The 24,510-nt window shown below is 35.7% G+C and overlaps 1 protein-coding gene across 1 annotated transcript; it reads right to left on the bottom strand.

Moving 5' to 3' along the window:
- Positions 1-5,566: 5,566 nt before the first annotated feature.
- On the bottom strand, positions 5,567-24,458 carry Ndufb5 (NADH:ubiquinone oxidoreductase subunit B5). Its single transcript, XM_046466851.2, has 6 exons — positions 24,246-24,458; positions 14,408-14,496; positions 12,442-12,508; positions 11,636-11,697; positions 9,959-10,065; positions 5,567-5,795 (listed from the first exon to the last, which is right to left on the bottom strand). The coding sequence occupies exons 1-6, from the start codon at positions 24,367-24,369 to the stop codon at positions 5,675-5,677; spliced, it is 570 nt and encodes a 189-aa protein (XP_046322807.1). The 5' UTR covers positions 24,370-24,458; the 3' UTR covers positions 5,567-5,674.
- Between the last annotated feature and the right edge of the window lie 52 nt (positions 24,459-24,510).

Below are 24,510 nucleotides of genomic sequence, written 5' to 3'. Positions count from 1 at the left end.
GTGTGACCACGGAGGCAGAGACGTGTGTGATGTGACCACAAGCCAAGGAATCCTGGCAATCATATAACTGAGGGAGGCAGGAACACATTCTCCCTAGGGCCTTAGAAGGAGCAGACCTTGCCAACACCTTGATTTTGGCTTATTGATACTGTTTTCAGATTTGGCCTCCACAACTGAGAGAATACATTTCTGTTGTTCTACATGGCTACATTTGTGGATACTTGTTACAGGAGCCACAGAAAACTAATGGGAAATTACCTTTCTCCTTCTCTTCAGTTAGGAATTCTGCTCTCTTCTACAAACCACCTGTTATTTTCCCAGTTTCTACCTCCCACTACCTCAAAACTGACCTATCAGTGATGCTCAAAATCAATTGGGGAAGTGTGAGTCCCCCACGTTTCTCCTGAGCCTACCAAAGAAACATTCTTCCATAAACAATATGTACATGATTAAAAACCGCATGACAGAAAAAAAAATAGCACACTGGGGAAACATACAAAATAAATTTAAAGGACAGGCTGGTTTGATAAGAATGGAGAGGCTAGAAAGCAAAATACTGAAAAATACAGAGCAAAGATATTGGGCTGTCTCCTTCAGGCTCTTTGGAGCCTTGGAAGGCTGTTGAGCAGTAAAGTGACATACATGACTTTTGAGGAAGATGAGGCTAATGGAAATGTGCGGCATAGGCTGCAGGGGATGGCTGCTGGCACAAAGAGCCCAAAGGAGGATATTGCAGCAGTGAAGGTGACAAAAAATGACCAAATCAGGAAGGAGCCAGTGGAGATCATGGTTTGCAAAGGAACTTTAATAGAAAAATCAACAGGACTTTGTTCACCCAGCCATGGTTATCCAGCTCTACTTCCTAGTGACATGATCTGAGATGACTAAATAACTGCTCCACATAGTTGTTTCATATATAAAATGTAGATGAAAAATATTTTCTGTGTATGGAAAATATCACCTAAGAATTATACCTTCCCTCTCTTTATTATTCTCATTGCCTTTTTTTTTTTTTTTTTTTTTTAATTCTGACATCTCCCAAACTCTCTTGAGATGACAACATGACCAAAGATCATGCTGGTAGAAAACATCGAAGTATTTGAGGAAGTCAAGATGTGCTAATGAAACTTCTGACAGATACATATGGTGTCGCTAATTATAAATTATGTTATATCATTTCCAAGGTCACTTCCACCATCCCAGCTAAAGTAAGTGGTCTGCAAAAGGAGGTTAAATACTTGAACATTTCACAAGAAAAGTCTGTCTTATAAAACTGACTAGAGAAATAAGAATGAAAGGATGAGGAGGAGCAGGAAAAAAAAAAGAGAGTAAACAGAAGGGAGAATTAGGAAGAAGATGAGTGATGAATTGATGAGCTCCATTAAGCACCTTACTAGATGGATACTACATATGCATTATCTCATATAGTCCTCTCAACAACCCTAAAGGTAGGGCCTATCATTTTTCTTGTTTTACAGATGAGGAATTCAAAACTACACCAAGTCAAATAACTTGCCCAAGGTAAAGTTATGAAGGAAGGAATCCAAGGTTCTAAGCCTTTCCCCAAGAATTTTATAGTTCCACAGAACACAGAAATTAAATATGTGCCACAAATGAAGAAATAAGACATGACATGGAATCAAGGCCCATGTGATATCTTATGGTATTTTTCCAAACTTATTCACTCCTGGTCTGCCCTTCTTATGCTTACCAGTGGGCAGAGTGTTTTGTTCACCCAATGTCTTCAAAGGCTGTTCCTTCAGTCTGAAAGAGAAGACATATGGTAGTAACAGAGCCAAGAAGATCCAAAGTTAACCCTCAGCCCTTAGGAACAAGAAGTAATTGGTCATTATTTTAAGTCACTCAAATGTTGGGATTGTTTTTTACTGCAGCAAAAGCTGACTATGTAGACTGAAATGTGCAATGCTGCTACAGGCAGTCAGGTTTCCTCAGGTTACCAGCTCTCAATAAGGGAGCAGGGAGAATAGAAATTCACAAAGGGAGTGGGGGATGGGAATAGGAAAGACAGTCGAATGAATCAGACATAACTTTCCTTTGTTCATATATGAATAATCTCCCAGTATAACTCCACATGATGTTCAACTACCAGAATGGGGTCCTAGTTAGAATAAGTTATACTCCATGTATGTATAATATGTCAAAATACATTCTACTGTCATATATATCTAAAGAAAACAAATTAAGAAAGTCATCCAGTTTTTAGAAGATTATCCAAAATGTTTTACAGGCAAGTGCAGCAGACCCACCATTCCCTCCCGGCCTTAGGGATGACTTTGCAAGAATACAATTTGCAGAATCATAGAAACCCACAAACAGGTTGGATCTACAGAAAACGTGGGCTCATAGTCAGTGTAAAGTGGACTTAAGGTTTTCCAAGGATTCACTTAGAGAAGTGCTGCTTGTCGAACAAATGCCAGTGAATGTGTAGATGCCACAGCTCCAAAGTCACACAGTCAGCCCACAGCACTGGTCTATGCTGGTGAAGACACCCTTCTTTCAGCCCCAGGGTCTGTGGGGTATCTCTGGAACATGAGGGAGATGTCACTAATTAAACTGGAGAGAGAATAATTCAGCCGAGTCATACCATTGAACATGTTGAATATCCCTATCCTTTCCTTTAGATCTCCTGGCAGGTGTTTTTGACAAAAGCAGTATTTCTTTCCCTAAAACACTTGACATTCTTGCTTGCTCTAGGGAATCCACAATGCTGCCTCTGTCTGTTCATGGATTCACTAACCCCGATGTTGCATCAGTATTCCACCCTATGATCAGTAGGTAAAAGTGGGGCCTGTCCGTTGAGGTTGACTTCATTTCTAAAATGATCTAGAATTGGTCGGAAGCAGAAGCAAATGCAAGGAAAACCGAGAGCTCATAATCAAACAAAGTAAGAATACAAGAGACAAGGCACCATAAGTGAGAGCAGCAGAACAACCAACACAAAAAGAGATTTGCAAGAGTTCAGACACTTAAATTCTTAAATACAATACAAATAACCATGATTCCCATGTTAAAGAAATCAAACTGAAGGCTGCTTTCAGGAAAAATCTGTTTTGTTGGCACTAATCATCTTTCATTGCAATTCAATGAGTACATCAAGTAATGTGATAAACAAACTGCTGAGAGCTGGAATGCAGAGGAAAGGTATGCAGTCTGTGCTGAGTGAAATACTGTATTGCGATTACACTGTTTATAAGATCTTGGTGGGTGTTGAAAGAACCTGTCCATCACAAAATCCTACTATCAGGCTGACAAGACTTGAAGGCCTTAAGACCTTAGGGCTTGAGAAAATTGATGCCCTCTTGTGCTGCCTGTGGGAGTATGAATTGGTACAACCTTCCAGGAGGGCCACTCTGAAACATCGAAAGCTGAAAAAACAAACTCTCTGACCAAATAGTTCTCTTATAGGAATGTATTCTAATGAATCCACTAAGAAGGCATGCCAATATTTGGCTATGAAATCAGAAGCAGAATAAATATTATTTTTAAAAAGAGGATTACTAAAGTAATGATACACATCCAAGGGAAAAGTAAGACTGGTGTACTTTTAAAATTTTTCCTGATATAGGGGACTGAACCCAGAATCTAGCACATTCTCTACCACTAAGCTACATCCCCAGCTTGGCTTTTATTTATTAATTTCTTTTAAAAATCAGATATAAATTTTATTAAATGTATAACTTTAGGCTACTTAATTTAACCTTTAGAAGCCTCCATTTTCTTATTTAAGTGAAAATGATATCTACACTGAAGCATTATTCCAAGAATAAATGGGATAAAATATACAAAGTGATTAGTTCATGTTTGCTACATATTCAATTAATATATGGCAGCGATTTTTCTATATTAAGTTTTTCTTATATTTACAATAGCAGAAAGGAAAAAAATAAAGTTGAATCTACTATTGTCAGCAGGGTTCAGTGGCTCGGGAGGCTGAGGCAGGAGGATTGTGAGTTCAAAGACAGCCTCAGCAAAAGACAGGCATAAGCAACTCAGTGAGATCCTGTCTCTAAATAAAATACAAACAATAGCTGGGGATGTGGCTTAGTGGTTGAGTGCCCCTGAGTTCCATCCCCTGTACCAAAAAGACAAAACCTACTATTGTCAAAAATCCTGAAAAGTCTAAAAGAACAAATGCTATCACTGCTCAATAGTCTAATATCATTTACAATTACTACATACAAAGCCTATCTGCTTCCACTATCCTTCTACAAAAATAGTTCACATAAGCAGGAACCCTAGGATAGTATGCTTTTTCTCAAATCCTTGGACAGAGTTATGAGGTGGTAGACTGCATAGGCAATCCTCAGAACAAAATCTGAAGTAGCTGGGCACGGCAGCCCTCTTCTGGGGACATAAGAAAATGCAACCAAGGCCAGGGGTGTAGTTCTGTGGTCCAGAACTGTGTTTAGCATGTAAAATACCCTGGGTTCAGTCCCCAGCACAGGAAAGGGAAGGGAGGGATGGAGCGGGGCAGACAGGGAAGGAGGCAGGCAGGCAACCATTCCAAAGGATCTTGGCTGGATTGTCATTTGCATATAGTGGACACTTAAAGGTATGCTGTATGAGTGGTCTGGCTTCAATCTTACAAAAGCTGAGTTCATTTTTACTTATCCTATAGAATGTAAAAACATAGTTCTAAAAGTAAATGATATACTGATAGGCTGTTACAGGTTTAAAATTAAAATAATGAAATCTTGAAGCTAAATAGCCAAATATTTACCTTTATAAATACTGAGTATTTAGGGCTGGGGTTGTGGCTCAGCGGTAGAGTGCTTGCCTAGCATGTGAGGCACTTGGTTTGATCCTCAGCACCATATAAAAATAAATAAACATAATAAAGTTATTGTGTCCAACTACAAAAAAAGAATTTTAAAAAACTGAGTGTTTAAAAGTCTCAGGTTTCTCATCTGTAAATCTCAAGAGTAATAGTACCTTATAAGGTGATTTTGAAAATAAAGTGAACAAAGGCAGTTATTTGCCACAGTGTTTAGCAGACAACAAATGCTTAACAAATTAGGCCAAAGAGGGATGGGGGAGGAAAAAAAATGAGGCCATTATTTTCAGCTTTTACATTTCATAATCTTTGCAATAATCATTTTACTTTATACAATCTTCTCAAATGTTTACAAAAATGGACTCTAAGGAATCTTAAGAGATTACCTCTAAAAAATATGCACATGTAATTTTAAAAAGAATGATACATGCCTAAAAAAAGAAAACATGAAAACCTTGTAAACTTTAAGATTTGTTCACCAAAAATTTGTTTATTAAGAGGCTAAGTTCTATATAGTTGGCTCAACATTTTCATGTAACTTAAGAGCCTAAGAGGCCCTGAACAATCCAGATGCCCACAACACAGACATGTATACAGTAAATGACTATGTTTCTGATCCTTAAATGAGACTTCTGTGACTTCCCTTTGCCAGATAAATAAAACATATCTTTCAAAGTTAACACAACTTCAGAAATTCAAAAATTCTTAGTTCTCCAAGTTTTTTAAACCCAAAATCAAAAGCCTTCATTTGAATCAACACTGAGAAAAAGAGCAATGAAAAGAAGCTCTTTTATTCATTACAGAGCAAAAATACAGACTGTATTTACTAATTTGTTTTCCACTTGGGAGAATATACTTTATATTTAAAGAAATAAACAATTAGTTGTCAGGAGTTGCTTTTGGTGAATGATCAATAAGTGCCTTGTCAGGAGTTGGATATTGATACCAGGGCCCATCGCCTCTCTCACGCATTAGTCTTCGAACTTCCAGCTCCTTTAACCTGTAACAAATAGAAAAACAATACTGTGATTCCAGCTTTCCAATTACAAGGAGAATTTTTTTTTTTTTTTTATACTGGGGATTGAACCCAGGGGCGATTTACAACTGAGTCATATCCCTAACCCTTTTCAATTTTTATTTTGAGACAGAGTCTTGCTACGTTGAAGGGCTTGCTAAGTTGCTGAGGATGGCCTTGAACTTGCAATCCTTCAGAATCACCTGGATTACAGGTATGTGCCACTGTGCCTGGTTCCAATTACCAATTTAATGTATCAGTTCCATAAAGAACCACTAGAAAGTTTATGTACACAGATCATGACTAAGGCACACTTATAGTAAGTATCCCAAAGCAAAATTTAGGACTTATTCTTTACTTTTATCTTGCTTATGTACTTAGTCATTGAATAGTTTTTGCATTTAAATATTATTTGAATTGATGATTAATTCTCTCCTTTACTATCCCTGCTCTTTGTCTGGACAGATAATTTTCACCTGAATTGTGACAATGCTTTCCTGTCTTTCCATCTTTTAGATGCAAGGAGTCATTAATGCAACACCTACTGTTGTGATCCTATGCTATTTTGAGTATTAGGAAAATTATCTGCTTTTCTAGAGGAGCTCATATTCTGTCTGTATTGGCTGTTCATCACTATTGCACAGAAAATTTGAGGGCAGAAAATCATATTCACCAGCATTATACTGTGCCCAGTTAATGGTAGATCCTCAGTCAATATTTGTAAAGAAAAAAGAAAGAAAGTAGGTTAGTTGGACACAGTGGCATGAGCATGTAGTTCCAGTTCCTGGGGTGGGGAGGTCTAAAGCAGAAGGATCACTTAAGCCCAGGAGTTTTGAGGCCAACCTAAGCAACTGTGAGACCCCATCCCAGGAAGATAAGAGAGAGAGGGAGACAGACAGAGAGAGATCTCTCTTAAAAGACGCATTCTTCAACTCTAAGATCTACTCTGTCCTCAACCTTCCTCACAAATTGAATAATTTCTATTCTGCAAAGATGCTCTACTCCTCTTCCATATTCAAAATCTGCATAAACTACTACCTGAATCAGTCCCTTCTCCATTAAACCTTTTAAATTTCATTTTAATAGAACATACACAGATCACTTTTCACATGACTGGAAATAAACCACAGTTAAATGTCACACTTTATCAACAATAACAAGCTCACTGATCTTATGTAAAGAGAAAACGTACCTTTGCAACTGTGTACTTATAAGATGTCTATTCATCTTTTTTTAAGGATTAAATACCATCATCTTTTTTAAAGGGTTAAATATCATCCTTTAGAATGCAATTATCCAAAATGTAAGTAATTAAAATAGTCACCAACAGGGGACTAAGTAGTAAAACAAGTTATGGCTTATCTACATAATGGATTACCACGTAATACTAAAAAGAATAAGGAGAATCTATTCATAGTAATGTGGGAACAGATGATAAATATATTGTTAGGTTAAAAATGCAACATATAGGAGCTGGGAATATAGCTCAGTTGATACAGTGCTTGCCTTGCATGCACAAAGCCCTGGATTGGATCCCCAGCACCACCAAAAAGAAAAGGAAAAACAAAAAAACAAAACAAAACAAAAGCAAGATACAAAATGAGTATATGTAGCACTTTCCCATTTCATTAAAAAGTGGTAAATAACCATTTGTGAATCTGTATAAATACACATGCATATAGCATTAAAAACTGTAAACAGCAAGACACAGAGGCACATGCCTATAATCCCAGTGAGTTGAAAGGCTGAGACATGAGGATTCCAAGTTCGAGGCCAGCCTTAGCAATTTAGCAAGACCCTAAGAAACTTAGTGAGACCCTGTATCAAAATAAAAGGTCTGGGGATGTGATTAAGTGCCCCTGTGTTCAATTCCTGGTACACAAAAACCTATGAAGAACTAAAAATAACAGTTATCTCTGGGGGAGTCAACTATGGGAGACATCTCTTTCTATTTTTTCTTTTCCTGTTTCAGTTTTTTAAATATCTAAATGCATACTTTTTAAAACCCCACATTCTGCTGGGTGTGGTGGTACATGCCTATAATCCCACTGGCTTAAGAAGCTGAGGCAGGAGGATCACAAGTTCAAAGCCAGCCTCAGCAATTTAGTGAGGCCTAAATAACTTGGTAAGCCCCCGTTTCAAAATAAAACATAAATGGGCTGGTGATGTGACTTAGTGGTTAAGCACCCCTGAGTTCAATCCCCAATACCAAAACAAGCAAAAACAAAAACACCCCCCCACCTCCAACACACACACACATTCCATCATCATATCAGCATCTTTCCTTTAGGGATAGAAGTCAGGATTTTGGTTTGTTTGTTTTTTCTTTGTTTTGTTCTGTAACTGTTTAGGATCTCTACATGTCTGAGGAATTCTAGGGTCTGATCATTTAACTGGAACTCTAAGGTATGTGTCTGAAGTTCAAAAACGTCTTACTAACATTACTAAATATAAACCATATTTCTGTTCTATGCTCTTAAGTACTGAAAGATAGTTCCGTATGGTAACTACATATTCAGGAAACAGCCAATCACATTTTTTCACTGCTTAAATATTTTTCAACATCATAGAAATTTTTATAAACTATAAAATTTTAATAAATAGAAAGACCAATGGTAGCCTGAGGCCAAAATAAAGGATGGAGAGTCACTAGCATGGATGAAGAAGCACACAAAAACATTTTAGGATGATCAAAGGATCTGGATTGTGGTAGTAGATACAAAGGTATATGCTTTTTTTTTTTTTTTAAACAATTTTTTATATTTATTTTTTAGTTGAAGTTGGACACAATACTTTTATTTTATTTATTTATATGTGGTGCTGAGGATCGAACCCAGGGCCTCACATGTGATAGGCGAGTGCTCTACCACTGAGCCACAACCCCAGCCCCAAAGGTTTATGCTTTTCCAAAAACCCACTGAAGTTAACTGGTGATTTGATTGCTTATCAATTTTATCTCACTCTTAACACAAAAGAACGTGTGTGTGTGTGTGTGTGTAACTGTGGTGCTGGTGAACAAATTCAAAGCTTCACTGAGCTGTTCTCCAGTCCCCAAAAGAACATTTTAAGAAGTAATTCTCATATTATATATTTATTTATTTAATCCATACATGACCAAGACCTTAAAAACTAAAGGACAAACATGACAATAATTGAATGAATAAATACACAGAAAGCAACTATAACATTGTTATATAGTAAGTATTAAAAACCATACATATTTGTTATCTGAAACATATACTGCTATGTTACAAATAATTTTTCACTGCCAAAAGACAGATGACAAACTGAGAAAATATATCTGCAACAAAATAAAGAAGGACTAATTTAACTGATGTATAAATCAGTTAATATCAGTAGAAAAACGGGCAATTTATAGAGATGCACACAACTATTAGATCTATGGAAAAAAAACCCCAACCTTACAAAGAAATAGAAAGTCAAAATAATAAGATATTACTTTCAACTATTATAACAACAAAATGCTTAAGATTGATAAATTCCATTTCTGATAACTCAGAAACTATCATAGGTGATGGAAAAAATAACTGGTGCAACTTTCTGAAGAAGAGTTTGGCAATATCTATCAACATATAAAAGCAAACATATATATAATAACACATATAAGAATAAAAACTTGGAAAGAATCTAAGTACCAACAATAGGGGACTGGTAATAAAAAGTAAAGCACATCTACCCAATAAAATATATAATGCAGAGTTAAAAAGAATGGGCATATGCCATCACAGAAAGATCACCAAGGTATATTCATTGAAATGAGACAAGGCACAGAACACTGTTTATAGGAGGATTCTATCTGTATTACTATAATTTTAAATGATATTATAAAATTTATTTTTTTACATATAAAATTTTCTCTAGGAACATATATAGTTGCTAAATAGGGGTTATTTCTAAGGATTAGACTAGGTGTAGGATGGAAGGAAATTGGGTAGGATGGGGAGAGAGTTGCCTTGTATATACATGAGTATTTTTAAAAGAATTCCTTTTATTCTGACAGATATCATCTCTTTATCAACCCATCATCAACTCACAGTCTTCACTCTAAACAACAAAATTCTCTCATATTTTCTCTTGTGGTTTGCAACCCAAGAAAAGAATGTTCTTCCCCACCCCTTTTTTCCTACCGTAATTCAGCCTTTTCAGATTCAATCTGAAGAACAGCCATTGTTCTTTCATAATTCTTTTCAGGGCATTCAAAGAAAGTACGAGCAATCCATCTTGATATAGGATGCTGCCAGAGAAAATTTGTTTGAAATTAGACAGTTTCTGAACATTACTTGGCTTTTCTAGTTGATTATTCTTTAAAATGGCCTTCTCAGATACACCCGTAATACCTACTATATATCAACCATTTTATATATATTTTAAATAATTTCAATCCATTAGGTAGATACTATTTTTAGAGATGAGAAAATTGCACAAATTGTGCAGCTAAGTGGGAGTGTCCAGATTCTAACCAGGTCTGCTTGACTCCAAAGCCTGTGCTCTCTCATATTACACTATGCATAGGTATGTGAAGTGGTAGATTCAGGAGGAAAACCCAGATTTTGTTGATCTCAACATGAAGCCCCTTCCACCAGCTGCCAAAGATAAAACTAATTTCATAGTTTCCCTTAAGATTTAAAATGAAACACTGCTTTTCTAAAATATAATTCATTCAGACAATAAAATGAGGCATACTCTATTCAAGGTCAGCTCATTATAATACTTGTAAAGACAATAGGTTAATTCTGTCTTTTGGATATAATAACTGTTTATTATATCCAAATATAATAAACAGTTATTATATCTGGAGTCAAGCTTAATGGGTTCAGTAAGTACTGGCCCCCTCTCTCAGGTTCTTAATCTATGAGTCCCAAATTTTCAATTTTGTGAATATTTCAACAATATTGACACAGATGCATTAAAATAGGCTGGAAACCATAATCTGAAGTTCATATTATTAATAACATTATATTATCATCATACATTATATAATTATATATTATATGTGCCATATTTAAGTTTTTATAGGTGTTTCACATCTGGGACAACGGGACAAAATGTGTTAAGCCTTTTAAACCCAAATTTTCTCATCTTTAACATGAAAATAATAACAGTGCCTTTTACATGGAATGAGAAAACATTTGCAAAGCAGTATAGTGCCTGCTACACAGTAGGTGCTCAACAAAAGAGCCATCATTAGCACTGGTAATAGCTTTCTTATGGCATTGAACTTAGAACAAATTCTGTTATTTTGCTAGATTGAGAATACACTGCAGACAATTCTTTGAAAAGCTATAAAACTTAAATTAATAAAAGAAACAATAAAGGAATATACCAAGAACAGTTGCTTGAAATTGAATATGATAAGTATAAAGATACCAAACGGAATTTCACTTTAATGTACAAGAAAGGAAGTTTAATAGAGTAGAGGAGGCATAGGGGGACGGAGGAGGAGAGAAAAAAGGAAAGGGATGGGGCTCAAAAATCAAATTTCTTGCATGTATAATTTTATCAAAATGAACCCAATTTCTATGTACAATCATGATGCTTTAATAAAAAAATGAATAAACAAAAAATGGAATATGAAACTTTATCATAATTTCCATATTTAGGGATTAACCAGCATGTTGACAAGTACCTTACTGTAATTTTTGAAAAAATTTTTTTGTAGTTATTGATGAACAGATTGCCTTTATTTTATTTGTTTTATGTGGTACTAAGGATCAAACCCGGTGCCTCACATGTGCTAAGCAAGCATTCTGCCACTGAACTACAGCCCCAGCCCCTTAACCTAATTTTTAATGACCTATACAAACCTTATAATATTCCCAATGTTCTGGGATATAGCCTTCTGGAATTTCTGCTAATTCAGCTTCACCTAATAAGAGAAAATGATGGTGGTTCAACTTCAGCATTAGGAATTTAAAATATTAACTCTTCACCAATAAAGAAACCAACTTCTTGTAGGTTTAAAGGATCTTTTTATCTTTCCTTTCATTTATACTAAAGATCTAATATTCTAAATTCACTTTAAAATTGAAAATCCATTCATTATGGATTTTTAGATGTATTCTGAGTGTAAGGCATTATCTATAAGCATTATATGAGAGGTTCCAATTTTGTTTTTATAATACATAACCAGATACTATAAAAGACATTTTTTTTTGGTCCTCTCTATGAGACAAAACATTTTAGGATTCAAGGTTTTAGAAGCACTCTGAACAGATTTACCATGAACATCTGATGTCTACTGTCATTCACACTTTCATGTCTATTTTAGAGGATTTATAGGTTTATATATTTCAGGATGGATTTGAAAAATTCTCTCTCTCTTCCACCTCTTTTTCTTTTCTTATTCAGACTTATCAAAGCTAGTTTTGGGAAAGGAGGAGGAGAAGAAAATGAGGTTTTCAGAAGCCTCCTACATGGCCATAAAATTTATAACCTTCAAAGTTTCTGGAGGGAAAAAGAAATGTGCTAAAAAATAATATGGTACATTATTGTAGATTGAGATTTTGTTATTTAAAAAAAAAGACATGTTTATACTTATCTTACTGAGTTTTTCACTATAATACTCGTAAAGTTTACCAATTTCATGGTGTTGGCTGGAGGGGGAACTTACCAATAAATACATTCACCAGAGTTATGCCAATTGCTACTGGAAGCCCAGTCAACAAAATGTAGAATCTCTGTTAAAATTAAAAAAAAAAAAAAGATTTTTCTTACAACCATTTCCAATTCTTCCCATCCTTCAATTATCCTCACAATTCCCTTTATTTCTTATGAAATAAATTTGTCAAACTGAAGATACAGTATCAAATTTTTAATTTCTGTGATATTCTTGGGTTCTTGCCTTAAGACACCTATATTTAATACCAAAAATGAAAGAAAAAAGTAAAGGATAATTGTACAAGTATAATACAATATATATTTCAGTGACTTTTCACTTTTTGATTAAAGCAACATCATGAAAGTTAGAAAATTCACTATTAAGAGTAAAGAGTAAAACACATTAGTGTGATTTCAACCACTGAACAGGAAGGGTTTGAGATGGTCATGACAAAAAAAGGGGGCGCTCAGAGTTGGGATATAGCTCATTGGTGAAGCTCTGGCATAGCATGCTTGAGGTCCTGGGTTTGAGCCCCAGTACCACTAAAAAAAATCATGAACTATTTTGCCAGGTATGTTGGTACATACGTGTAATCCCAGCAACTTGGGAAACTAAGGCAGGAGGATGGCAAATTCAAGGCCAGTCTCAGCAACTTAGCAAGACCAGATGTTAAAATAAAAATTTAAAATTAAGGGGCTGGGGTTGTGGCTCAGCATTAGAGCGCTCACTAGCATGGACGAGGCCCTGGGTTCGATCCCCACCACCACATAAAAATAAATAAATAAAGATATTGTGTCCAACTACAACTAAAAAAAAATATTAAAAAAAATAAAATTAAATTAAAAAAAAATGGGCTGGGGATGTGGCTCAGTGGTTAAGTGAACTTGGGTTCAAATCCCTGGTACCAAAAAACAAAACAAACAAAAAAAAAAAAAAGGAAAAGCAGGAGCTTAACCAAGGGGATGAAAAAGGACACAATGGGAGGGTAACAGAGAGTCTTGAGGCAGCCAGAACTCAAGTGATGAGCCAAAGCTTTAGAAACGATGGCACACAGTCCAGATAATCTCTCATTTTTCTATGCCTCTAGTTTCTTTTAAAGCCTTGAGATTCAAATAAACAATCAGCACCCTAAATAAGTGATTATTATATTATTGCTAAATTAAGATTAAAGGTCAACATCACTCTGAAATCAATGTTCTCAAACAACATGTAAATTTTAAAAATCATATCCTCAAATAATAGATCTCCTTTATTAAAAGAAGTCCTCTAATGAATTCTTTGGTAATTTAAAGGATATTTTAGCAATACAAAAAAATCCTCTCATCAATCAATTTTTGAAGTTTTGTCAATTTTCACATTTGTCCCTCCCCACCCATTGCCCTCTTCTTTCTGGTGGGACGCTGGGTTCAAATCCAGGGCCTGCTACAGGCTAAGCAGGCACTCTAGCACTCTACCACTGACCCACACTCCCAGTCTTGCAGATTCTTTTTTACTGTTGAAGTAGAGAATACAAATTAGATTATAAAGCCTCATAATCTTGAGAAGAAAGGATTGGCTTAAGCTTTACCTCCAATTCAGTTTGATTCTAATTTAAGAAGAGATTTAGTAACAAATAAGACTTTACTGCACAATCTCATACCTTCTGAGGAAAGAAACATGAATTTGGCTGGGCACAGCAGCACATGCCTGTAATCCCAGTGGTTCAGGAGGCTGAGGCAGGAGAATCACAAGTTCAAAGCCAAACTCAACAACTTGGCGAGGCCCTAAGCAACTCAAAGAGAACCTATCTCTAAGTAAAATATAAAAAAGGGCTGAGGATATATGGCTCAGTGGCTAAGTATTCCTGGGTTCAACCCCTGGTTCCCCCTGAGTTTGCAGAATCAGATCTTTTAAAAAAAATGAAGATGTTTTCTAAAGAAGCAGATTTTTTTCCTCCTTGTATGGGAAGATTTTAGTTCAACAAAAACTTTCAACTCACCAATAATTTCAAAAAACGCTTGTCATAATATGAAGAAGGTTTGATGATGAACAGTCTTTTCCCATGGTCTGCACTGTGTCGCACAGGAGCTGGAAATATTAAGTTATCCTGTTTTATACAAGGTTCATTTAGGAATACTGTTATTTTGTGATATAAAAACCGAATTATAAGAAAATATACATACATAAATGTTTAATGAATTAAGATTTAAAAATGCTTTTTAATTTTAGTACTAAAGCTAGGGCAGATAGAATACATATAGTCCTAAACTACAGCTCTCTCCTTTTTTTTTTTTTTGGTGTGTGTGTGTGGTGGTGGGGACATAATGCAGGACCTCATGCATACTAGACAAATAATCTACCACTGCACAGCACCCCTCATTTTAATTCAATGTTAAAGAAACACTGAAACATCATTTCAAATTGTTTCAATAGCAGGCAGGAAAGTCAGATTCTCTGGATGAGCTGCTTATCTTTGTTTCCTCTGCAATAAATATTTGCTAATATTGCAAAAAAAATCTTGAAATTGTGCTATTTCACATAATAAGGTAATATACATTTAGGAAGTTGCTGCAAAATAGATGCAAAGGAATATCAGTATTTATTCAATGAATTTTCAGCGGGAATTCAAACTTGTTACAAAACCATATCTCTACCTTGACATAATCCATTTGTAAGCCATTGCGATTAAGAATACCCTCCTCTTCAACCCCTATCCCACCCTAGATGGAACTTAAGAAAGCCTTGTTGGAGATAAACTGAGACAAAATTTCACACCTAGGTCCTCTTTCTACACTTCCTGTTTTGGAGGTCTGCAAGGATCACTCCGGGTATTCCAAGCCTTTCCCAGGAAAAGATCTAGTGGTTACTAAGAAACGGTGTTACTATGGTTCTGCTGTGTAATTGCTCTTAAATTCTGAATGAGAGTCATTGTAGAATAAAAAATTTTAATTTCCCACTAAAGGAATTTCAGTCATAATTGATGTGGAAAAGATCTGTATTTCTGGTTTACCATTTACTGTCCGGAATGCCCTCTTTTCTCCTAAAATCTATCATTTATGCCCAGGTGTTTTCCAAGAAGTCAGCAATGCCCCCAATCAGATAAGATCTCTGCTACTTCTGAATTGCTGTCCATCTTAGTCATGTTGTCCTGTTGTCCTGGTTTCCAGGACCTGTGTGGATGCCAAAATCTGCAGTTCCTCAAGTCTATTACATGAAATGGCATAATATTTGCATATAACTTGTGCATATTATTTCACATATTTTACTCTAGATTATTTAGAAACCGAATACAGTGAGTGTTATGCAAATAGTCATTATGCTGTATTAATAAGGGAATAATGACAAAGAAAAAACCTATATACATATTTAGTTACAAATGCTTTTTTTTTCCTGAATATTTTCAACCCATGATTGGTTAGATCTGAGATGCAGAACCATGCTTATAGAGGGCTAATTGTATTTGCTTTTACTACTACCACTTTTGACTATAAATGCTTTGAAGACGGAATCCATCTTAATTTGGTATTACTTGCAGCATCTTGCAATGAACTTAGGATATTAATTAACTCACAAAACAATGAGAAGTTAGCAAGAATTTACTAAATATAATAAAATAACAAGATTAAGATAACTTGGCAACATTAACATGGATTCCAGTAAATCATTTGAAGAGATACCATTAGGGAATTTTTAATTTTTTAAAATTTTTTTATTTGTTCTTTTTAGATATACATGACAGTAGAGTACATATTGACATATTATACATACATAGGCTATAACTCCATTAGGGAATTTTATTATGACAATAGGTTGGATGATACCACAAACCACTCATTAATTCACTAAATATTTAATGTGCAGGTCCTAACCTAGGCAGAAGGATATGGATCCTGCTGGGATAAAAGACACTAAACAATTATAAATCTATGAGTGCAACAAAGGAAAAATAGCAGTAAAAAAGAACAAGCCCTATTCAGACAGGATGGTGGGACAGGGGTGAGAGGAAGGTATATTATAAGTTGGAAAGGAGCAAGTTAGATCAATTTGTAATAGGTAAATGATTGACCGATTGACGAATTAGACATAAAAGATGATGATTAATTAATGAAGTAACCTAACAAAGGGATCTCTCAAATGCCCTGCAGCATGAAGATTTTTATGAATGGAATGGGTGAAATAGACATTCCTGGCTTTTTGAGTCTTGGAAACAAAGCTACTGTTACAAAATGGCTATTACACTAATGATGAATTAGTCTCCCAAAAGTCTTCATATACATTTACAAAAGGCTGGATCCAAAAGGCTCAAGTACAACAAGGTAAGAATAAAGTAAATGTAAAGTCCTATGTCGATGCCCCCCAAAATATAATTGCTCACAAAAAAACCAAAAGCCAATTCAATGTTAACCTGATGTACTAGAAGGACAGGGTCAAAACATGATGATCCTTGCTGCTCTTTATCTCCCAACTACAGAAGTTTATCCACTCCACAGCATATTATTTTATAGGGAAAATCTCGAGTTTCCCCTAACTTAAAGCAACCAGATGGCAAACAACTTGGAAACTGACCTCATGAAACTGAATGAACTGAAGTTAATTGGCATACAATAAAAGAAGTCTGGATAAAGACCAGATAAATGTTTTTATGGAGCTCAAGAGCTGTCCCATGTAAGAGAATGTATTCAATTCTGTGTTGACATGAAGGGAAGAACTAGGCTCAATGTGTGAAAGAGTAATTCTCAGCTTGATATGAGAAGGTTCTAAAACTGTAGAACTTGCAGAATTGTAGACAGTCTTCACCCATTCCCCATTACAAAGTTATGTTAATATCAATAATGGGATATAACAAGAACTAGCACAATAGAGGGGGTTAGCCTAGAGGAATTCTGTTTAGTCTAGAGAATCTGAAATATATGATCTAAGAATAAACAGGTATGCTCTTCTAACTCATCTCTCAATACTTCCCTTCCAATTTCAGGAAATCTCTCCTACCTTCAGGTTTTTGCACTTTCTTTCCCCTCTACCTGGAATGCTTTTCCCTATACTGCCTCCACATATCATCCTTCAGGGCTAACATCAAGTGTCACTTCCTCAGAGAGGTCTTCTCTAAGACTTCTCATCCAAAGTTAGTCTCCCACTTAATACCTTTAATATCATTTGGTAATTTCCTTTAGAGCAAGAAGCACTAACCCTAGTTATCTTTTTTTTTTTCTTAAGTCCATTAGGTCAGGCACTGCCTATCTTATTCAGGCCTGTATCCCTAGTATCGGTACCTTTAGTGTCTGTAGCATGGTGGGCACTCTATGATTATGACTGAATTTACTTTTCTTAAGTAGATTAAATGCTGGTAGAGAATTTTTCTTAAGTTCCTGAAAATATTCTACATTTACTCAGAAGAGATAGTGCACTCCTAACTTTCCCTTTTAATCAAAGGGAAGGATTAAACTATATATGGTCTTAGGGAACATTACTATAAATGATATGGAAAAATGTAACACTAAACAATGGAAGAAAGCTTGGTATGGTTGCATTATAGTAATACTAATGCAGTTAACAATGTGAACTGCTTACTCTTTCTTTACAAATAACTACCTAATTGTTATATAATTATTCATGCCATTAAATTGTGCTAGATAACTGTTATTATAATCAATTATTCTACAGTCTATTTCATAGAACTAAACTCTTTTCAAATGTTATGAGCCTTCATGATCATACTATGAGTCACTGATGCAGTAGAGCCATTTGCTAACATTCTAAAATTATTAGGATGAATATGGCTTATAACCAAGTGACTCCCAGGATTTCTGGAACTCAGTTCCACCTACCACAAGCATCTTCCACCACTCTCCAAAACCTGAAATTTCTCAATTAGGTATTCATTAATTATATAAGCCTAACCCTTCAAAAAACAATTTTAAATATGCACATAGCCTCAGAAAAGTCTTTGACAATTCTGATTTTCAGACCACTGAATACTATAATGAAGGATCTTTTTGTGTGTGTTTCAAAGACAACACTCAACAAATTAAAAAAAAAAAAAAACCACAACACTCAAAATTTGATCACTTTTTTCCCCCTCATTCTCAGGTAAGGGCACTATCAAATACCCAGGCTAAAAATCTCAAGTCATCTTCCTTGCATCTACTGCTCATTCACCATTCACCAAGACATCTTGATTCTAAGATTCAAACTCTTCAGTACCTTCAAAGCCTTCTTTACCCTAATGACCTAAGTAACCGACATCTCCTATGAGCCATCTCCTACAAAGCATCTTTCTAAAGATGCTTACTGATGTAGCTTCTGCTAAAGTACTCTTTGTTGTCTACAAAATAAACTGAAGATACTTGGTTTTGTATTTAGACCTTTCCCTACCTTCCCCTAGTTTGATCCCAACCTCCCTTATTTTAACCTTCTTTCCCAACATCCATTCATCCCAAGAGCCCCATATCCAAGCACATCAGAAAACTCACCCACTGTACTTCTACCAGTCTCACCTGTTAAAATGAGTCCCACAATTTAGTTAAAATAGTACATATTGCTTGTATGAATTAACTCACGAACTTTGTTTATGTAGCTGTTAGTCAGCTTTCAATTACTGTAAAAAAATATCTGAGATAAATCAACTTAAAAAGAGAAAAGGGGGCTAGGGCTGTAGCTTATTGGCAGAGCACTTGCCTAGCACTCATGAGGCACTGGGTTCGATCCTTGGCACCACATAAAAATAAACAAATAAAATTAAGGCATGCTGTCCATTTACTACTAAAAAAGAAAAATTTAAAAAAAGAAAAGAAGAGAGAGAGAAAAGGCTTATTTGGCTCATAGAGTCCAGGGATTACAGAACATGCTGAGTTGGCCCTGTTCCTTTTGGGCCTATGGCAAGGCAGAACATTATGGTGGCAGCACATGGTGGAGCAAGCAGCATACTTCCTAGCGATCAAGGAACCAGAGAGGAAAAGTATTGAAGTCCCAATAGCTCCTTCAAGGGCATACCACTGAAGACCTAAAGACTTCTCACTAGATGCCACCTCTTAAAGTCTCCATTCATCACTTCCCCAAAGTGCTACAGCTGGGGACCAAGCCATTAACATATAGGCCTTATCCAAACCAAGCATTATCCACTTTAATACTCTTCACATTTTTTTCAAACCATGATTTGTTCATGCCGATCTTTAAGTTAAAGTTCCTTATAGCAAAAGGAAGGCCTAAAGCTCATCTTTGGAATTCCTTTATAATTGATGTTTAATAAATAATTTAATTAAATGAAGAACATATATTTATTTGCTTATTTTCTGAGAAAGGTTTTCACCAAGGTGAAAGAGGATGAAATGACATCAATAGGTGTTTTAAAAAAGGTGTGTTCACAGAGCCCTATAGAAAGCTAATGCCAGAAAAGGCATGGACAACAACAACATAAATAAATAAATAAACCAACTGGGCTTAAGGAAAATTTTTTAATTTTTTTTTGCACCAAAATACACTATTGACAAAATAAAAAGGCAACCCATAAAATGGAAGAAAATATTTTCAAGTTATCTATCTGCTAAGAAATTGATAACCAGAATATATAGATAACTCCTCAAACTCAGTAACAACAAAACACGCAACCCCATGAAAATATAAAGGATTTGAATAGACATTTCTCCAAAAAAGATAAAACAAATGGACAAGAAGCATATGAAAATATGCTCAACAACACTAATCATTAGAGAAATATAAATCAAAACTAAAATGAGATAGTTATACACAGTTATATCCCATCAGGATAGCTACTATCAAAACTTTAGAAAATAACAGAGTTGGTGAGAATGTAGAGAAACTGAAACTCTCCTACACTGCTGATGAGAATGAAAAATGGTATAGCCACTGTGGAAAACAGTAATGGCAGTTCCTCAAAAAATTAAAACCTGAATTACCATACAATCTAGCTGTTCCACTTCTGCATATGCACCCAAAAGAATTGAAAGCAAGGTCTTGAAGAGTTATGAATTCATGTTCATAGTAGCATTGTTCACAGTACATAAAACATAGAATCAACTTAAGTGTCCTCTGACAGATGACTGGGCAAGCAAAATGTGATAGAGTAGACCCTCTGAATCTGTGGATTCCACATCCCTGGATTCAGCCAATCATGGGTGGAAAGTATTTAGGGAAAAAAACTGCTTCTGTGCTGAACACGCATGCTTTTTTCTTTATCATTTTCCCTAAGCAATACAGCATAACCATTATTTACATAGTATTACATTATATAAGCAATCCAGAGATGATTTATAGTATACAGAAGGATGTAGCTAGGTTATATACATATATGAAGTTATTTTATACAAGAGACCTGAGTAACTGGGAATTTGGGGCATTTGTGGAGATCGTGGAACCAATTTATTGCAGATACAAGGGATGAGAGATAATTACATATACATATTATTCAGCTTTAAAAAGAAAAGAAATTCTTTCTTTCCTGTCGTATGTTATATTATGAATGAACTTTGTGGACATTATGCTAAGGGAAATAAGCCAGACATAAAAAGTCAAAATGTACGTTCCCACTTATGATGAATTTAAAATAGTCATAGGGACAAATCGTAGAATGGTGGTTATCAGGAGCTGATCAGGACAGATGGGGAGTTACTCCTTTGTTGACACAGTTAGTTTTACAAGATGAAAAGAATTATAGAGATAGATAGTGGTGATCATTACACAACGTTATGAATACATTAAATATAACTGATCTGTAGACTTAAAAATAGTTAAGATAGCTGGCGCAGTGGCACACGCCTATAATCCCAGTGGCTCAGGAGGCTGAGGCAGGAGGATCCTGAGTTCAAAGCCAGCCTAAGCAATGATGAGGGGCTAAGCAACTCAGTGAGACCTTGTCTCTAAATAAAATACAAAATACGGTTGGGGATTGCTGAATGGCCCTAAATTCAATCCTTGGTAACCACTCCCCCCAAACCAAAAAATGTTAAGATAGTAAAGTTTATATTAAGTGCTATCCATTTTTCCCACTCTTCACAACTACATTCCGAGATAAGTTTAAAATCATCATCTTTTTAAAGATAAGAAAAAAAAATTATGAGCAATTAAGTATTCAAAATTTAGTTTCCGGGGCTGGGAATATAGCTCAGTTAGGAGAGTGCTTGCCTTGCATGCACAGGGCCTGGGTTCAATCCCCAGCACCACACACACACACATACAAAAAGTTTAGTTTCCAAGATGTGACAACTCAAGGTCACAAAGCTTCTAAATTCTGGAGTTAGGATTTGAACCTTGGCAGTCTAGTTTCAGAGAAAACAAGACAAACTTCCCTTCCATATCAGAGCTTATTATCTTGTAGGGTTAAAATAGTAATTTTAAAAACAATAATGACAGATGCAAAACACCTTCAAAAGCAGGTACACAGGTATGACAGTTACCTTTAACATAGTTAAGAGTTTTTCCCTGCTCCCATTGAAAGGACAATTCCCCAATAATGATCCTTCCAGAACTCCATGAATGGGGAATAGCATAGCAAGAAGAACTGGGGTGAAACTTTACCTCAGTTTATCTCCAACTAGACTGGATTAAATACAATGTAGGAGAGTAAGTGAAGTATTTATATTTGTATATTTGAGGATATCTGTAATCAGAAGTGGTTTACAAAAGGATTTTATCAAGGAATAATAGCAGATATAGTTTTATAAGACGCTTAAATTCCTGCTGGAAATTTGTTGAATCCCACTGCTCCTTTCCAACATTTTCCAGTGAGTCCCTATGTATATTGCCTCATCATGTAAAGTGGAATAATTCAAATTAAAATTGGAAGGGGGGATAAATAAGACAAGATATTTTGAGGTTGGAAAACAATAATTTTGTTTTATGGTAAAAGTTTCACTTCCCTTTAGTATTGCACAGGGCAAATAACTTACAGTGTATCTTTGCTCAAGAGGATTAAATGAATCAATATTTTAAAGTCTTAGAATGGAGCCTGACATCAAATTAAAAAGCTTCTTCCCAGCAAAGAAAATAAGCAGGAAAGTGAAGAAAGAACCTACAGAATGGGAGAAAATTTTTGCTAGCTACTTTTCTGACAGAGGATTAATACCTAAAATATATAAAGAACTCAAAACACTTAACACCAAAAGAGCAAATAACCCAATTAATAAACAGGCCAATGTATTAAACAGATACTTCTCAAAAGAAGAAATACAAGTGACCAACAAATATATCAAAAAATGTTCAACATCATTAGCAATTATGGAAATGCAAATCAAAACTACACTGAGATTTCATCTCATATCAGTAAGAATGATAGTCATCAAGAATGCAAATAATAATGTTAGAGAGGATGTGAAGAAAAAGGTAACACTTATACACTGTTGGTGGGTCTGCAAATTAGTACAACCACTATGGAAATCAGTATGGAGGTTCCTTAAAAGAGGAGGCATGGGAACCCCATATGACCCACTCCTCAGTATTTATCCTAAAGAATTAAAATCAGCATACTATAATAATACATGCATATCCATGTTTATAGCAGCACAATTCACCATAGCCAAACTATGGTAGTCGAGGTAGCTACCAATGGATGAATGTATAAAGAAAAAGTAGTATATATACACAATGAAGTTTTATTCAGCAATAAAGAAAAATGAAATTACGTCATTTGCAGGAAAATGCCTGGAACCACAGACCATTAGGTTAAGCAAAATAAGCCAAACTCAGAGGTCAAGGATCATACATTTTTCTCTCATACATGGAAAAAGGAAAAGAAAGGTGGGGGTTGGGGATCTCATGAAAATCCAAGGGGGATTAGTAGTGGCAAGAAGTTCTGCAAATGATATTGACCAAATTATATTGTTATATTATGCACATGTGTGAATGTGTAATAACAAAGCCCATCATTACACACAACTATAGTACACCAATTAAAAAATGTAAAAAGAAAATAAATGGGAATTTATAGACCTTAAAAAAAAACCAACCCACAGAACAATAACAAAAGACTTTGATGTATAATAATACCAAACAAAAGAGAGGATTTCAAAGCAAAACAAACAAACAAAAAAAGAATAGGAGTTCAATACATGGTGGCTATCCTTGTTGCTAATTTAGTAGAGTGGTGCATTATTTTTATAATAATTGAATCAGTTTCCTCATCTGTAAAATGGGGTAATAACATTGTATTTACTCTGAGAGAATGAGATTTAATTCCAAGCATTTGATATTTTGCTACTTTAATTATTCAGGCCTCGGTAAAGCGGCCCATAATCCCTAAGGGGATCCAAATTAGCTCTCCTAGGAATTAATTATGACTTTCCTGGGACCACGGCAATTTTGACTTCTTGGGCCCGTTTTTCAGTGCCTAAAATTACTATTTTATGACTGTACTAATATAAAACAAATGCAATCCAAGCCAAATTCATTATTACATATTCATTAGTACCTAATGGGAAAGTTCACCCTGACCTTCCTCCGGGTCCACGTATTACATAGTTAGCATACGTGGCCTTCTCTGCAAAAAGACTTCCTATCTGTGGGACTAGAACCCAATGCAGGTGGAACTACCAAAAATCTGGTGCCCTAGAAAGTGACACACTCAGTTCTATAATTTTCTAGCCTCAGCGGCAAATTAGTACTAACTGGGGCTGTGAATAACATTTTTGTAAATGCTTATAATTAAAACGTAACTGGTCTGTTGGTTCGGGGAAATCTGCATACAGCTCGCGCTCTGTCTCCTAAAAGACCCAAGCCCACAATTTGTCCCGGCTCCCTCCAGATCCCACCAAGGTCACCTGGGAACAATCCTCCCATCTCTCACCCAGCACACCCTGCACGCACTTTCTCCCAAGGCCAGCACCCACCGACAGTCCTAGGAAAAACACGGGTGAGGAAGCCTCCGAGTCGGAGCCGAGAGCCAGCGCGGCGGCCAGACAGAACTGTCACTGCAGTGACCGAAGCCCGCTGCAATAAACTCATAGCCGCCATGGCTACCACGGGCAACAGGAAGCAGAGGGATAGAGTAACGGGAGCCGAGAGAGACAATTTAGCAACGAGGTCGAAGGGGCAGGACCGCCATGTTGAATAAGGGCAAAAGCCTATTCCTGTTCCCCTCATTGGTCAGTTTGA

The sequence above is a fragment of the Marmota monax genome, unplaced genomic scaffold (genome assembly GCF_021218885.2).
Source record: "Marmota monax isolate L192 unplaced genomic scaffold, Marmota_monax_Labrador192_F-V1.1 WCK01_AAM20220418_F8-fsc00074, whole genome shotgun sequence".
NCBI classification, from domain to species: domain Eukaryota; kingdom Metazoa; phylum Chordata; class Mammalia; order Rodentia; family Sciuridae; genus Marmota; species Marmota monax.
The sequence above is the reverse complement of the archived record's forward strand: the minus strand, read 5'-3'. Positions and strand labels throughout refer to the sequence as shown.

What these genes read in the sequence shown, in the direction of transcription:
- Ndufb5 (XM_046466851.2), bottom strand. Translation starts at nt 24,369, where the DNA reads ATGGCGGCTATGAGTTTATTGCAGCGGGCTTCGGTCACTGCAGTGACA. An exon ending in TGTTTTTCCTAGGACTGTCG is followed by an intron (nt 14,497 to 24,245) that starts GTGGGTGCTGGC and finishes TAATATTTCCAG; the next exon opens with CTCCTGTGCGACACAGTGCA. An exon ending in AACATTGGGAATATTATAAG is followed by an intron (nt 10,066 to 11,635) that starts GTTTGTATAGGT and finishes TTTCTCTGGCAG; the next exon opens with CATCCTATATCAAGATGGAT.